The sequence below is a fragment of the Elephas maximus genome, chromosome 8, assembly GCF_024166365.1.
Source record: "Elephas maximus indicus isolate mEleMax1 chromosome 8, mEleMax1 primary haplotype, whole genome shotgun sequence".
Taxonomy (NCBI): Eukaryota; Metazoa; Chordata; class Mammalia; order Proboscidea; family Elephantidae; genus Elephas; species Elephas maximus.
The window spans coordinates 66,300,548-66,318,283 of NC_064826.1; the positions used below are offsets into that span (position 1 = coordinate 66,300,548).

General features: G+C 40.1%; 1 protein-coding gene across 1 annotated transcript in view; it reads right to left on the minus strand.

Annotated features, from left to right (window-relative positions):
• The window catches only part of SLC25A13 (solute carrier family 25 member 13), a 240,248-nt gene that overhangs the window by 200,059 nt on the left and 22,453 nt on the right, over window positions 1–17,736 (minus strand). The window contains exon 2 of the mRNA XM_049893073.1: window positions 1,953–2,006. Coding sequence (XP_049749030.1) covers window positions 1,953–2,006 — 54 coding nt within the window. The remainder of the gene's footprint in view (window positions 1–1,952; window positions 2,007–17,736) is intronic.

Sequence of the window (17,736 nt, forward strand, 5' to 3'; positions counted from 1 at the left end):
CCCAGACCTTCTGTTGGCCCAGGACAGGAACCATTCCCGAAGCCAACTCTTCGGACATGGATTGGGCTGGACAATGGGTTGGAGGGGGATGCTGGTGAGGAGTGAGCTTCTTGGATCAGGCGGACACTTGAGACTATGTTGGCGTCTCCTGCCTGGAGAGGAGATGAGGGGGTAGAAGGGGTTAGAAGCTGGTGAAACGGACATGAAAAGAGAGAGTGGAGGTAGAGAGCGGTTAGGGGGAGAGTAATTGGGAGTATGTAAGTTTTTGGTGTGAGAGGCTGACTTGATTTGTAAACTTTCACTTAAAGCACAATAAAAATTATAAAAATAATAAAAAAAAAAAAAGAATCCTGCTTTTTTATGAATAATCTAAGCCTCCTTAGAAATTTAGCCTTTTTTCCTCACCCCCAAAACTGCCCCTATTTTTGACCATTTTCTTTTGAGTGTTTGTCTCTCCTATGTTGGAACTATTTAATTTTAAACATTTACTGAATCAACATCCAATACAGACCAGGTGCTAGGTACTTTCACATAAGTTATTTCACTGAGTCTGTATAACTTTTTGTAACTTTTTATTATAAAAATGTTCAAACATATACAAAAGTAGACAGAATAGTATAATAAATCCAATGTTCCTATTTACCATTTTCAAAAGTTATCATCACACTACCCACTCATTGTCCCTACTCCAACCAAACTGGACTATTTAAAAGCAAATCTCAGACAGCAGAATGTCATCTGTAAATACTTTGGTGTGCATCTCTAAAAGATAAAGATACTTTATATTTCCTAAAATCACAATAGTATTACAGTGTAAAAGAAAACAATAATAATTCCTTAATATCGAATATCCTGTCAATGTTCAAATTCCCTGATACCTCAATTTCCTTTAACAATTTTGATGAGTAAACTGAGGCTCAGAGAATTAATAACTTTCTAAGCCATATATGCAATACACAGCAGTAGAGCATCAAGTTTCTCATTAAAGCCTTGGTTCTCTTTCCATATAACAAAGCTACCTTTCTGTAATGTTTAGAAAAGGCCCACATATTTGTTTTTTATTATCCTTACAGAAGTGACTTTTTCTCCTTGGAGTACTTTAATTCCAGGTGAATAACATAAAGGTGCTTCAGTGTTCAGTATTCAAGGTTGTTTTGTTAGTGGCTGTTGAGTCGGTTCCGACTCATGGCAACCCCATGTGTGCAGAGTAGAACTGCTCCACTGGGTTTTCAAGAAGGTCACCTTTTCGAAGCAGACTGTCAGGCCTATCTTCCAAGGCACCTCTGTATAGGTTTGAACCACCAACCTTTTGGCTAGTAATACAGGGCTTAACCTAAATTGAGCCACCCAGGGTAGACTTACAGAATTAATCACTTACTGCCCAATAATACGCCAAATAGACAAAAGAATATGAATCCAAGGAAATAAACATGTATGGTGTCTGTTGTGATCTAGTATCTGTATTATTCATACTGACACCTCTTCCCAGGGCACGGCTGTAATAAAATGACGATGACGATAACGACAACAGGCTTCTACCAAGGAGAGACAAGGGTCGTCCTCTCTGGATGAATGGAGGATTACTGAGATGTTTACAGACAGCTTTAAACTTCTTAGAGAAAAAGCATTATCATCAAATTGCACAGGTCAGTCCTGAAAACGTAATTGGGTTGCAAGATTCACTCTTCCAATAGCTGCTTTCCAATACCTGATACCATGTAAGACAAAAAGAAATTAAAATTTAAACCATGTCACCCTCACAATCACTGTCAACTTTTCCACACATTTTTTAAAAAGCAGATGTAATTGTAAAGGATCTCTTTAAGTCTCAAGATACTTTTTGAGGCTTTTTCAAAAATACAACAATGAAATAAAGAGCTGCCTGAAAATAATCTTTAAAAGTTACAGAACACAAATCAAACAAGAAACAAAATAGATTCCTTTATACTGACCTTCAAAAATATTGTTCTTAGCTCAGCTGGATCTGCTCTTTTGGTTAAAGCCACCTATAAATAAACATAAAAATGTTTATATTATTAGAACAAAGCTGAGAAATCAAGCTAGCAGACTGAAGGAAAATAAACTCCAGGTTAGAAATTAGTGGATTTCATTTTTGTACTTAAAGCACCAAATTTCCCCAGTGCATAAACTACTCCCTGGATTTAAAATTAGTCTCTTTATGTGGCTTCTAGAATGATAACATTCTGTACAAGAAACTGGTAGTTAAGGTCCCTAATATCTAGTGTTTAATGTACACCATTAAAATAAAGAGGAAGAAGAAAAAAGAAAAGTTGAAACAGATTCATGACTACCTGCTATTTTTTAATACACTCCAGGGTGACCCGTGCCCTTTCAGAGGGGAATAATAAATATTAAAGTATAACTTGCTTTTTAAACTATGCAACTTTTTTATTTTTTTTTTAAGATTTGGTGAACTAGGCAAATCATATTACCAAACAGAAGGGAATTAGTTCCCATCGCTCCACCATGAACAGGCATGAATACCTAGTTACCTGGGCATGCCAAGGAATTCTCCCCTTCTTTTCCCCTTCCCCCTACACCCAAACTTTGAATTCAATAAATCAAAAGTGTCCAAAGGTATGACTATTATTCTCCACCTTCTAGAAACACAAGGGGCTGTGGTTAACCTTCCAACAGCAAAATTTGACAGATTAGCTCAAAATAGGTGTTGTGCTTAATTCTCCAGGCCACAAAGTCCAAAAACATCACTGGGGAGAAGGCAAGACAAACTTGAACATGGCTGCCCCAGGCCAACACAAAAGAGCCCTTATGTGGAATCAAACAGTGGACTTATTCAACAACACATCACCCAATCCTACTGGCAAAAACCGTCATGAGGCTGAATTCTCACCAAATACAGCGTCACCTCGTGATACAGGCAAGGAGGGGTTCCTGGATCTAACCCAACACTGAAGCCATGTTGCTATCCAAGGGGAGATTTATGCAAATTGTTCTAAATCCTTTCTGTGTGTTTGCAAAGGCTCTTCTGAGATCTTTGGACAATGGGTTCTCTGTCTCTAAGTATTCAACTGCCTGAATTCCTTGGCCCGCCACCGTCAGGAATAATTTTATTAACTGATCACTGGAATGGGAGAGGTGGTCTTTCTGAAACCAGTTGGTAGGTCAGCCTGTTTCCCAAAGCTACACTGATAACACTTTCACATTTTACTAGACTACCTGCAACCGCCAATGTTATTTTTACTTATAAGAATTCTTAATTTCTTTCAAAATCCTGATTTATTTAGTGTTCTTACTGTTCAACTAAGAAGGGAGAAGGAGACCACTAACCAACCTAAGACTGCCAGTACTGCTTTCCTAACAGTTTCAGGAAAGGATTCCCTCATGTTGTATTCTGAGAAAGGTATAGAGGGAAGAGCACTGCTGGAGAAGATGGGATGGTATAAAAGTCCTCTTTATGCTCTTCTTTGACAGCATAGCCAATTCGCTCCTCCATGGGAAGAGTTCTCCATGACAGTTCACAAGTAACTTTTTTTTTAAAAGGGATAGGGTGACTCTAGGCTCTTAGTTGGTTTTCTTTCTAAAAGCAAAGGAAATTTTTTCCAAAGTGAACTATCATATAGCACATCCTTGGGCAATGCTATTTCAGAGTAAACCTCCCTACCCTAAATTCCCATGGCACTCTTCCACTGACTGATCCGAGATGCACAGCTGATGCGCCCCACCAGGACTACGCCTTTGTGAGAAAAAGAAACCAGAGTTTCACTTTCTCTCACAGGTCTGTGACCACAAATGAAAACAATTTGTACAGTAACCCCAAGATTACAGCAAATTTAAGAGACAACACTTTATAAATCACGTCACCTAAAATGTATAGAACACTTTATAGTTTTCTAAGCATGTCTATTATTGTATTGGATCCTTACAGCAAATCCGAGAGTCAGACAGGATAGACAGTATTTTCCCCATTTTACAGTACGGGAAACCAAGGCTCAGAAGGGGTCAATTACTTCCCAGAAGTCTCCCTAAGTGCCAATTTGTGCTTTAAATGTCTAAGTGTTTTCAGAGCTGGCATCAGCTCCCAAATCTTCTCTCCCCCCTCCGAGGCTTTCTCTACTGTGTTACATTATAGGCAGCTTCAAACTGATCATAACTCATGTTAATGGCTAATATAATATAGTAAATACCTAGAAATCAATTCCAGTTGCTTCTAGAAAACAGGTTGATAGTGCCTGCCCAGTGCTGTAATTAAGAATAGGGCCCTACCTTGAGAATTGTGCTCTTTAAAGAACCTTTCTATATAGGATCAAACTGACAACAGCAACTCAAAAGGTTAGATAGGAAGCTCAGGGGGCAGTGAGTTTATGTTAACAGGGAAGGAAAAATTCAGAAAAGGAGGGTGAGAATGGTTGTACAACTTGAAGAATGTAATCAATGTCAATGAACTGACAGGTAGAAATTGCTGAATTCGTATATGTTCTGCCGCGTGTATTTTCAAGAGCAACAAAAAAAAGACATATTATTTAAAAATAAAAAAGAATATGGCTTTAGAGTCAGACCTGCCTGGACTGGGGAGCACACTGGACCTCTAAACTCACTAACTGTGTGACCTTGAACAAGTTCTCAGACCTCTCAGCCTCAGTTTCCTTACCTCTAAAACATGAAGTCCTAGACGGAAGGAAGGGTGATGTGAGGTAATTACATGAAGCGCTTAGCACCAAAAGGGCCTCAATGAAAGCACTCAATAAACAGCACCTATTATTGTTATTGTTTGTATTATTTATCTGATGGCGTTTATTTTCTATCATGCTTACTCCTAAATAAATTTAAATGATGAGTAACATGTTCACAACAGGAGGAGAGAAACCAGGTGGAGGGAGACAAAGAGAAATCATGGATCTTCAAAAGCATTTACCAAACCACCAAGGAAACAATGAGGCCATCCTAACTCATCGTCCCCTCTGCTATCTTAGCCTCATTAAATGCTACTTCTGGAAAACAAACCCAAAGTTCCACATACAACAAATGATTCATAAACCAAAAGCCTGTTGTCACTGAGTTGATTCTGATGCATCGCAACCCTATAGGACAGGGTAGAACAGCCCCACAGGGTTTCCAAGGAGCAGCTGGTAGATTTGAGCTGCTGACCTTTTGGTTAGCAGTCACAGCTCTTAACCACTGGGCCACCAGGGCCCCTCCGAATGGTTCATAACCACTATTAAATTTCCTTGATGCCTGCTGAGATTTATGTTCGGTCCTGGGCACACTCTATTTAAGCATAAATAACTTGTTTGGGGTCCCTGGGTGGTGCAAACGGTTGATGCACTCAGCTACTAACTAAAAAGTTGGGAGTTCAACTCCATTCAGAGGCACCTCAGAAAAAAGCCTGGCAATTCTGAAAAATCAGCCACTAAAAACCCCGTGGAGCACAGTTCCACTCTGACACACATGGGGTCGCTATAAAGAGAGGTCAACTTGACAACAACTGGCGTGGTAACTTTCGTTCAAGAGGGAATAGATTCAGAAAACTTGCTAATAGCCACTGCACTAATTGCATCCACTCCTGACCCCTAAATGCTGTGGGCTATTTAGAATTTCCATTTCGACTTCTACCTCCCATTTTTATCTTCTTGTTTTGGTGCCATCTGCAATGATGCAGGAACTTGTATAGCTTCACTGAAGACAACATAAAGCTACACTTAGAAGTGCCCGTGTTCTGAAGGTATAATGAGATAGAGTCTATCTGTTGGCAAAAACATTACTCAGAAAGTCCTATAAGCTGGGAAAAGGGAGCCAGAGAAATGCAACCACCTTTTTAAAACCAATTCAGGAAGCTATTCAGAAAGCACACTTCTCATCACACAAGCTTGGTATTACTAGCCTTGGTTGGTTCTTGGGCTTTACAAGAGTCATGAAACTTCAGGTTATTTTCACAGTTATAAAGTCGTCTCTGATTTACACTGGGGTTCTGTTCCAATGGCTCTGTCATAAGTTGGTTCTGACATTAAGTGGAGTATCTTTATTATTATTATTATTATTGCCTTTTTATTATCAGTCTCTTTATAAATTTGATCTTTATTTGTCTTAGGGGGTTGGAAAATTACATGTAAGTTTACAAATATATTTTAATACATGTTGTTGTTGTTGTCAGGCACCGTCGAGTCGGTTCCGACTCATAGCGAACCTATGCACAACAGAACGAAACACTGCCCAGTCCTGCACCATCCTAACAATCGTTGTTATGCTTGAGCTCATTGTTGCAGCCCCTGTGTCAATCCACCTCGTTGAGGGTCTTCCTCTTTTCCGCTGACCCTGTACTCTGCCAAGCATGATGTCCTTCTCCAGGGACTGATCCCTCCTGACAACATGTCCAAGGTATGTAAGACGCAGTCTTGCCATCCTTGCTTCTAAGGGGCATTCTGGTTGTAGTTCTTCTAAGACAGATTTGTTCGTTCTTTTGGCAGTCCATGGTATATTCAATATTCTTCGCCAATACCACAATTCAAAGTCATCAACTCTTCTTCGGTCTTCCTTATTCACTGTCCAGCTTTCACATGCATATGACGCCATTGAAAATACCATGGCTTGGGTCAGGAGCACCTTAGTCTTCAGGGTGACATCTTTGCTCTTCAATACTTTGAAGAGGTCCTTTGCAGCAGATTTGCCCGATGCAATGCGTCTTTTGATTTCTTGACTGCTGCTTCCATGGCTGTTGATTATGGATCCAAGTAAAATGAAATCCTTGACAACTTCAATCTTTTCTCCGTTTATCATGATGTTGCTCATTGGTCCAGTTGTGAGGATGTTTGTTTTCTATATGTTGAGGTGTAATCCATACTGAAGGCTGTGGTCTTTGATCTTCATTAGTAAGTGCTTCAAGTCCTCTTCACTTTCAGCAAGCAAGGTTGTTTCATCTGCACAACGCAGGCTGTTAATGAGTCTTCCTCAAATCTTGATGCCCTGTTCTTCTTCATATAGTCCACCTTCTCGTATTATTTGTCCAGCATACAGATTAAATAGATATGGTGAAAGAATACAACCCTGACACACACCTTTCCTGACTTTAAACCAATCAGTATCCCCTTGTTCTGTCCGAACAACTGCCTTCTGGATCTATGTAAAGGTTCCTCATGAGCACAATTAAGTGTTCTGGAATTCCCATTCTTTGCAGTGTTATCCATAGTTTGTTATGATCCACACAGTCAAATGCCTTTGCATAATCAATAACACAGGTTAACATCCTTCTGATATTCTCTGCTTTCAGCCAGGATCCATCTGACATCAGCAATGATATTCCTGGTTCCACGTCCTCTTCTGAAACCCGCCTGAATTTCTGGTAGTTCCCTGTCGATATACTGCTGCAGCTGTTTTTGAATGATCTTCAGCAGAATTTTGCTTGTGTGTGATATTAATGATATTGTTCTATAATTTCCACATTCTGTTGGATCACCTTTCTTCGGAATAGGCATAAATATGGATCTCTTCCAATCAGTTGGCCAGGAAGCTGTCTTCCATATTTCTTGGCATAGACCAGTGAGTACCTCCAGCGCTGCATCTGTTTGTTGAAACATCTCAATTGATATTCCATCAGTTCCTGGAGCCTTGTTTTTCGCCAAAGCCTTCAGAGCAGCTTGGACTTCTTCCTTCAGTACCATCGGTTCCTGATCATATGCCACCTCTTGAAATGGTTGAATATAGACTAATTCTTTTTGGTATAACAACTCTGTGTATTCCTTCCATCTTCTTTTGATGCTTCCTGCATCATTTAATATTTTCCCCATGGAATCTTTCACTATTGCAACTCGTGGCTTGAATTTTTTCTTCAGTTCTTTCAGCTTGAGAAACGCCGAGTGTGTTCTTCCCTTTTGGTTTTCCATCTCCAGCTCTTTGCACATGTCATTATAATAATTTACTTTGTCTTCTCAAGAGGTCCTTTGAAATCTTCTGTTCAGTTCTTTTACTTCATCAGTTTTTCCTTTTGCTTTAGCTGCTGGACGCTCAAGAGCAGGTTTCAGAGTCTCCTCTGACATCCATCTTGGTCTTTTCTTTCTTTCCTGTCTTTTCAGTGACCTCTTGCTTTCTTCATGGATGATGTCCTTCATGTCATTCCACAACTCATCTGGTCTTCAGTCACTAGTGTTCAATGCGTCGAATCTATTCTTGAGATGGTCTCTAAATTCAGGTGGGATATATTCAAGGTCATATTTTGGCTCTTGTGGACTTGCTCTGATTTTCTTCAGTTTCAGCTTGAACCTGCATGTGAGCAATTGATGGTCTGTTACCTGTTCTGACTGATGACATTGAGCTTTTCCATTGTCTCTTTCCACAGATGTAGTCAATTTGATTTCTGTGTGTTCCATCTGGCGAGGTCCACGAGTATAGTCGTCGTTTATGTTGGTGAAAGAAGGTATTTGCAGTGAAGAAGTCGTTGGTCTTGCAAAATTCTGTCATTCGATCTCCGGCATTGTTTCTATCACCGAGGCCATATTTTCCAACTACTAATCCTTCTTCTTTGTTTCCAACTTTTGCATTCCAATCGCCAGTAATTATCAATGCATCTTGATTGCACGTTCGATCAATTTCAGACTGTAGCAGCTGATAAAAATCTTCTATTTCTTCATCTTTGGCCCTAGTGGTTGGTGCGTAAATTTGAAAAATAGTCGCATTAACTGGTCTTCCTTGTAGGCGTATGGATATTATCCTATCACTGACAGCGTTGTACTTCAGGATAGATCTTGAAACGTTCTTTTTGATGATGAATGCAACACCATTCCTCTTCGAGATGTCATTCCCAGCATAGTAGACTATATGATTGTCCAATTCAAAATGGCCAATACCAGTCCATTTCAGCTCACTAATGCCTAAGATATCGATGTTTATGCATTCCATTTCATTTTTGACGATTTCCAATTTTCCTAGATTCATACTTCATACATTACAGGTTCTGATTATTAATGGATGTTTGCAGCTGTTTCTTCTCATTTTGATTCGTGCCAATTTTAATACCTACATTAAAAAAAACACATGTTCGTAAAAAAAAGGACGATGTTGGCATTTTGTCAGTTGCAGCAGTAACTCCATTTGGGGAAGGTTCTGCATCATCTGGATTATCCCAGGGAATGAGGGTGGTGTTTCTAGTCAGAAAATTAGTGGAAGTCTGTATGGACCTTTTATGCACTGCAACATTGTATGCAGTATATATTACTAATGAAAAGATGTATAAACAACCAAAAAAAAAACAGACGGTCCTAAGTGTGGTTCACTGTAATTCGAATACATCATAAGCTGGGGACTACCTGTGCATATTTCTTCTTATAGATGAATGAAAAAAAAAAAGACCTATTGCCATCGAGTCAATTTCGACTCATAGAAACCCTAGAGAACCCAGCAGAACTGCCCCATACAGTTTCCAAGGAGCGGTTTGTGGATTTGAGCTGCTGACATTTTGGTTAGCAGCCATAACTTTTAACCATTGTGCCACCAGGGCTCGTACATATATACATATATATGGATAAAAAAATATATAATATTTAAAGTTACTATTCTTACCATCTAATTGCCTGATTTTCCTTATTATTAGTCTTCCGAATTAACATTTATAAAAACTGATTCCTACGTTAAAATAAATTTTTATATCAAGAGTTTTAAATAGTTTTCAAACGTAGACAGCAAAACACTAAGAAAGAAAGGAATTCTTTGCAGATGACTATGAAATATTACTATGTGCTATTAAATCAACAAAGAATTATATATTCAATCAGGTAACATTTTACTCTAATGCCAAGTTAAAGGAAAGAGTGAGAGAGGCTTAAAACTGGAAAAACTCTATGCATTAAATTTTTTCCACTAACTGGAAAAAGTCTACCATTATTTAAGTAGAGAAATTTCAGCTCAATTCAATGAATCAACGTTCAATGGAGGAAAGTTTGAGGATCACTGATAAAGTAAAGCTTTTTGACAAGATAAAACATCAACTATAACAGTGTGAATAGGTCATCAATAGCATTTGCAAGTGAACCTAAGAAAATCTACATAAAATAAGGGATATCTATTTGAAGAATAAAATTCAAAGAAAAGAAAAGCTCTCCTCTTAGACTGGGAAGCTCTAAGCACGTGAGACAATGATCTCTTGAGGGCATCTCATCCACCTCTGTATCCCCAGCTACGGCACAGAACAGGACGCTAAGTAGATGCTCTGTAACTACCGATTAAAGAAGAAAACTTTCCCAGTTAGCAAGACATCAGATGTTGCTGCTGTTGTTAGGTGCTGTGGAGTCGTTTTCGATTCATAATGACCCCCATCTGACACAGTAGGGTTTTCTAGGCTGCAATCTTTAAGGCAGCAGATCATCAGGTTTTTCTCCCAGGGAGCTGCCGGGTGGACTCAACCTGCCAATCTTCTGGTTAGCAGATAGGTATCTTCCTTTAAATCAGTGTTTCTCAAAGCATCACTGCTTTGAGCTGCAGCAGCATCACCTGGGAACTTTCAGAAATGCAGATTATCACACCCTACCTGGCCAATCAGCTGGAAGACGCCCATATTTGTGTCCATCCCAAAGAAAGGTGATACAACAGAATGTGGAAATTAGCAAACAATATCATAAATATTACAAACAAGCAAAATTTTGCTGAAGACCATTCAAAAGCAGCTGCAGCAGTACATCCACAGAGAACTGCCAGAAATTCAAGCCAGATTCAGAAGAGGATGTGGAACCAGGGATATCATTGCTGATGTCAGATGCATCTTGGCTGAAAGCAGAGAATACCAGAAGGAGGTTTACCTGTGTTTTATTGACTATGCAAAGGCATTTGACTGTGTAGATCATAACAAATTATCCAGACCACATAATTGTGCTCGTGCAGAACCTTTACATAGACCAAGAGGCAGTTGTTCGGACAGAACAAGGGGATACTGAGTGATTTAAAATCAGGAAAGGTATGCGTCAGGGTTGTATCCTTTCACCATACTTATTCCATCTGTATGCTGAGCAAATAATCCAAGAAGCTGGACTACATGAAAAAGAATGTGGCATCAAGATTGGAGAAAGACATTTAACAACCTGTAATATGCAGATGACACAACCTGGTTTGCTGAAAGCTGAGAGAACCTGAAGCACTTACTGATGAAGATCAAACACTATAGCCTTCCGTATGGATTACACCTCAACATAAAGAAAACAATCCTCACAACTGGACCACTAAGCATCATCATGATAAATGGAGAAAAGAATGAAGTTGTCAAGGATTTCACTTTACTTAGATCCACAATCAACTTCCACGGAAGTAGCAGTAAAGAAATCAAACGATGTATTACATCGGGCAAATCTACTACAAAAGACCTCTTTAAAATGTTAAAAAGCAAAGGCATCTCTTTGAGGACTAACGTGCGCCTGACTTAAGCCATGGGGTTTTCAATCGCCTCGTGTGTATGCAAAAGCTGGACAATGAATAAGGAAGACCAAAGAATTGATGCCTTTGAATTATGGTGTTGGCAAAGAATACTGAATATACCACAGACTGCGAGAAAAATGGACAAATCTGTCTGGGAAGAAGTACAATCAGAATGCTCCTTAGAAGCAAGGATTGTGAGACATCGTCTCACATACTTTCGACATGTTATCAGGAGGAACCAGTCCCTGGAGAAGGACATCATACTTTATAAGGCAGAGGGTCAGCAAAAAAATAAGAAGACCCTTAAAGAGATAGGCTGAAGTTCTACTCTGTCCCTTGAGGGTCGCTAGGAGGCGGAAGCGACTCGACGGCACTGGGTTTTGGGTAGTGAATACAACAATGGGCTCAAACATAGCAATGATTGTGAGGATGGCGCCAGGACCAGGCAGTGTTTAGTTCTGTCATACACGGGGTTGCTATGAGTCAGAACCTACACAACATAGCAATGATTGTGAGGATGGCACAGGACCGGGAAGCATTTCGTTCTGTTGTACATGGGGTTGCTATGAGTCAGAACCAATACGGTGGCACCTAACAACAACAACCCCCAGACCTACTGAATCAGATATTCTGGGGGTAAGACCCAGCAATCTGTGCTTTAATAAGCCCTACAGGCAATCTAGATAGTGTTAAAGCTTAAGAACCACAGCATTAGATAATGTTCAATTCCAACTGATTAGAACCATGATTCCAAGCTTCAGCTGCACGTGCAAGTCACCTGAGAGGCTTCTAGGTTTTCCTAAGCCCAGGCAAGGAGTCCTGGTGGTGCAATGGTTAACGGATCAGCTGCCAACCGAAAGGTCGGAGGTTTGAACCCACCACGGGAGAAAAACCTGGCGATCTGCTCCAGTAAAGATTACAGCCTAGAAACCCCATGAGGCAGTTCAACTCTGCCCTATAGGATTGCTATGAGTCAAAATCAACTCAATTGCACACAACAACAACAAGGCACAGGCCCTACCAAAGGCCAGTCAAATCTCTGGAATGGGTACCTTTAAAGCTCCCCAGGAGATTATAATGTGTGGCTGGATTAAGAACCACCAGGTTAGAACTCAAAGGTCCAACCTCAGCTGCTAAATCATAAACTGTACAGCACCACCGACACTCAAACACTTCCCCTATCACTTTCCCAAAGCTGAATAGCCTGGAAGCCAAAACAAACACAGGCTTACCCCGATAATTCTACTGTCCTGAAGTAATTATTTACCTTAGCTATGATACAAAAGCCACAAGAGGCAACTCATCAAAAGCAGGATAGTGTGTGTGCATGCATGCAGAGACAGAGAAGGAGGTGGATGGTGAGGGAGACACATTCCTACCGAGTCTTTTGTACCTGAGGAAGTAAGTGTATTCTTTGCACCTGAACCCTATGAAAGGCAGTCTTGACTGTAACCTAGTAACTCAGAAGCTGGGTCTGCCCTCCTTCTTGTTTATCTTTCTGTGCTACAGAGGCTGGAAAACTAAAACTACATTTTCCAGACTCCCTTGCAGCTATATGTCCTAGGTTCCCCTCAATCAGATGAAGTTGGGTAGATACGGAAGGCAAAGATTTGGAATTTGGAGGCCACATTTTTGCTATTTCTGCCAGCAAGCATCATTGCTGAAGTGTCTGGTTTTCTTGTAGCAACTTCCTGCTTGGGTCAATGGCAGTATGATTCTGAAACACTGCCCCATCTGGCAAGCTGATCCTGACTATACAAGAAACAAGGGCTCCCTTGGCGGCCAGTTCTATTGCAAGGGGCTGGAAGTCATTCCTGAGAGCTCAACCTAAAGTCTATTTCTTCACCTTCCCAACAAATTCTGTAAGCCATTTAATAAGACACCCTGTAATAAATCTCCCTCTGTTTAAACCAGCTAGAGTGGATTCTATTCTCTGCAAAGTTTGGCATTCCCAAAAACCACACAGTTACCATTAATCTGAGAGGAAGAAAGACAGGTGTCACATCAAATTAAAAAAAAAATTTTTTTTTATTGAAACCAGAGTCACCTATTCTTAATTGTACACTTTCCTTAAGTTCTAATAAATGAAGAGCGCTAATTATGAAAAAGCAACTGAAATATACATTAATATTCAGGCAAGATGCCATGTTAAGCATTCTTCAAACCACAGCACTTCTGCATAATCAACCCTCAAAATTCATATCATTCAACAGTTGACTTAGAAAGCATCAGACACCACAACGTTAACCTACTGGGTAATTACACAAGCAGGTCGTTTCAGGGGTGTTGTAGATGTTTATCAGAAGGATTTAGTAGGCTGGGAAGTGTGCTAGATTTAACGCTGCACTATTCTAGAAAGACACTACACAACTACAAAACTACATCATTAGAATTATGGTATTAAGAAAAAACAGAGTATAAATGTTAAATATGGATGGTGATGTTTTAGCTATCAGTTCTGTTATGCCAAAAAGCTTTAAACACACTAGTTTTATTGTCATTAAAGTAAAGCTAACATTCCAGCAAAGGTTCCAAGAGTAAAAAACTGACAGGAGACAGTACGAGTCTATTCTGAAATAGATATTTTTCCAACTGTTTATATTTTCAACTCCTTAAGGAGACAGTAGGAGACACTTGTTCATTCTAAATAACCAGACATTACCAGCTTTAAAGACTTGGGTCCCAGCTGTGCGGGTAACTCAGTGACTCCTGGCAAGTCAGTTAACATCTCTAAGTTTCAGTTACCTCATCTAGAGAATGAGCAAAATGGTAATAAAACCTACCTTATCTGTTTCATAGTTATCTTAAGGACCAATTAGAACAAAGAAAAGATGCTCTGTAAATCCTAAAGTGATAATGTTGGTTGTGATTATTATTAACTAACTACTGTTAAAAAAAAAAAAAAAAAAAGAAGAAGTGGAGAGCAAGACATATTTCTAATCCCAATTGTAAATGGAGGTTGGGAAGATCCAACATTTATTAGAAAGAAGAAACAAAAGTCAGAAGGTTAAACAAAAAAACTTATTAAAATGTTTTTGTTATGTCTTATTAGGGAGGCTGAAGAACCAGTTTGAGGTCAAAGCTCCACCAACCATGCTCAAAACCACCACAGAATAGCCTGGTGAGAAATTCACCTCAGATCCCCCAATCAAAAGCAAGGCAGCTGACATGGGAACTTCACACACAATCGGCCTCCTCATGTGGCCCTCTTCCAAATCTGTGCCCCACATGTGAGCATCTGATTGGCAGAGCCTAGGTCATGTGCTGGTTTCAGAAGAGGATGTGGAACCAGGGATGTCATTGCTGATGTCAGATGGATTCTGGCTGAAAGCACAGAATACCAGAAAGATGTTTACCTGTGTTTTACTGACTATGCAAAGGCATTCGGCTGGGTGGATCATAACAAGTTATGGATAACATTGTGAAGCATGGGAATTCCAGAACATTTAATTGTGCTCATGAGGAACCTTTACATAGAATAAGAGGCAGCTGTTCAGACAGAACAAGGGGATACTGATTGGTTCAAAGTCAGGAAAGGTGTAAGTCAGGGTTGTATCCTTTCAACATACCTATTCAATCTGTGTGCTGAGCAAATAATCTGAGAAGCTGGACTACACTAAGAAGAATGAGGCATCAGGATTAGAGGAAGACTCATTAACAACATGCGTTATGCAGATGACACAACCTTGCTTGCTGAAAACGAAGAGGGCTTGAAGCACTTACTAATGAAGATCAGAGACCACAGCCTTCATTATGGATTGCACCTCAACATAAAGAAAACAAAAATCCTCACAACTGGACCAATAAGCAACATCATGATAAATGGAGAAAAGATGGAAGCTGTCAAAGATTTCATCTTACTTGGATCCATAATCAATAGCCAATGGAAGCAACAGTCAAGAAATCAAACGACACATTGCATTGGGCAAATCTGCTGCAAAGGACCTCTTAAAGTGTTGAAAAGCAAAGACGTCACCTTGAAGACTAAGGTGCGCCTGTCCCAAGCCATGGTATTTTCAATCATATCATATGCATATGAAAGCTGGACAATGAATAAGGAAGACTGAAGAAGAATTAACACGCTTTTGAATTGTGGTGTTGGCGAAGAATATTGAATATACCATGGAATGCCAAAAGAGCGAACAAATCTGTCTCAGAAGAAGTGCAACCAGAACGCTCCCTAGAAGCAAGGATGGTGAGACAGCATCTTATATACTTTGGACATACTGTCAGCAGGGATCAGAGAAGGCGTCTTATATACTTTGGACATATTGTCAGCAGAGATCAGAGAAGGACATCGTGCTTGGCAAAGTACAGGGTCAGTGGAAAAAGGGAAGATCCTTGAGGAGGTGGATTGACACAGTGGCTGCAACAATGAGCTCAAGCATAGCAATGACTGTAAGGATGGCGCAGGACTGGGCAGTGTTTCGTTCTGTTGTGCATGGGGTCGCTATGGGTTGGAACCGACTTGACAGTACCTAACAACAACAACAACAGGTCATGTGCAAGGAAAGATGTGGATTGAGTTCTGACTCATATTTTGTGGGAGGCAGCCTTATTACAACATGGAGATTTCCCCCAATACTGAAAAGTATAGTCAAAAGATGATGGGTAGCCAGGACCATCAAGATGAACCTTATAAGGTCACTTCACTAAGCACGTACCTTACCTACGTAATCTCCATCTTCCTTTATCTTCAAATGACCCTTGAGGCAGGTCAAATTCTTTTCATTTGGAGTTGAGAAAACTGAAGGTCAAACACAGGTTAATCTGCCCTATGACCCATGCCTTGTCCACATGGCCACAGCCTTAGATCAGGGTTTCTAAACCTCAGCCCCGTAGGTGGGATCATTCCTTGTTGTGAGGGCTGTCCTGTGCCTTGGAGGATGTTTGGCAGTATCCCTAATCTCCACCCACTAGATGCCAGTAGCAAACCCTGCCTCGCACGACACAACAATCAAAAATATCTCCAGACACTGTCAAATGTCCCCTATAGGGCAAAATTGCCCCCAGTTGAGAACTACTGCCTGAAATAGTGACACTCCATTCACTTATTCATGCAACACAAATGTCTATCAGAAGCCTAAAATGTACTGGGGCCCAGTACCAAGCACAGAGGGTACACTACCAAATGAACCAGAGACTATGCTCCAAACGGAATGGTGGGTACAAAGTGTATGACTACCACATGACTATCACAAGGTTGAAGGGGGGCAGAAATAAGACCCTACTGCTGCTGGAATGAAGGCGGGGAGAGGGCAGACAGAGAGGGGAAGTCTCTACAGCTAGATCTTTTTATTAATTTATAATAGCAATAACAAGGATCAGCTAACTTTTATTGGGCTAGGCATGGTGCTAAAGGCTTTATGTCTAATCTTGCTTAAATATATCACTAAAGCTCTTCAAGGTGAAGAGTCTTCAATAAGCCCATTTTTCAGATGAGAAAGCAGGATAATTTAAGGCACAATGCCAAAAATGTCCCCAAAGCCCAGATCATTTTGATGCTAATTCTAATACCTAGAGGATATGCCAAGAGGGCATTAAAAGAGGGACCAAAGAGGGAGACTTTAAATCTATCCTTACGAATCGTTCCCCTGGACAACGCTGTAGCAGGCACCAATTTACAATAAGGTCCTTTTGGTTTGGGATTATAATACATAAATGTTCATGGTTTGGTAGAAGGCAGACAGACCTGCCTAATGCAGATTATTATACTCCAGTACTATATGCTGAACTCAGCCTCAATTTTTTAAAGCATCAAGGTTACAGTATAATTAGGAACCAGCTGCAATTGTAATTACTGCTCCCAATATAATTTGTTACATATTAGCAAATGTCAAATTACTACTGCTCCTTAAATGAATAAAAACTGATTGTGCTGTTCTGAAGACTGGGATGTGTGTTCCTGGTGGGGAACAAAGGAATATCAAAAGTATATGACATATTTATAAAGTGCTGAAAGGCTCTACTTAGGAGATCACAAGTTGCTGGAGCCCAGATAATGCCATAAAAAGTTAAAATGGCTTCTAAGAAAGAATAGCTAACTTTATAAATGCAGAGAAAGGAGAAAGGAAGAAGTGAAAGGACAATAAAAAATGTTGCTTCTACTAAATAATAACCTTAAGTGTTCAAAATTCTGCTATGCATCAACCTTATCCAAGTGACGCATAGTCAAGAACCCAGAAGGATGCAAAAAGGAAAAGACAAAGAACCCTCTGCATGGCCAGGATCCTCATCTTGGAGACCACACACCATTTTACTCCAGTGAGCCCTCCGCCACTCTCCCACAGCCCATGGACTTTTAACATGACTCTAAACAACTTCTCTGGAAACCCTGGTGGCGTAGTGGTTAAGTGCTACGGCTGC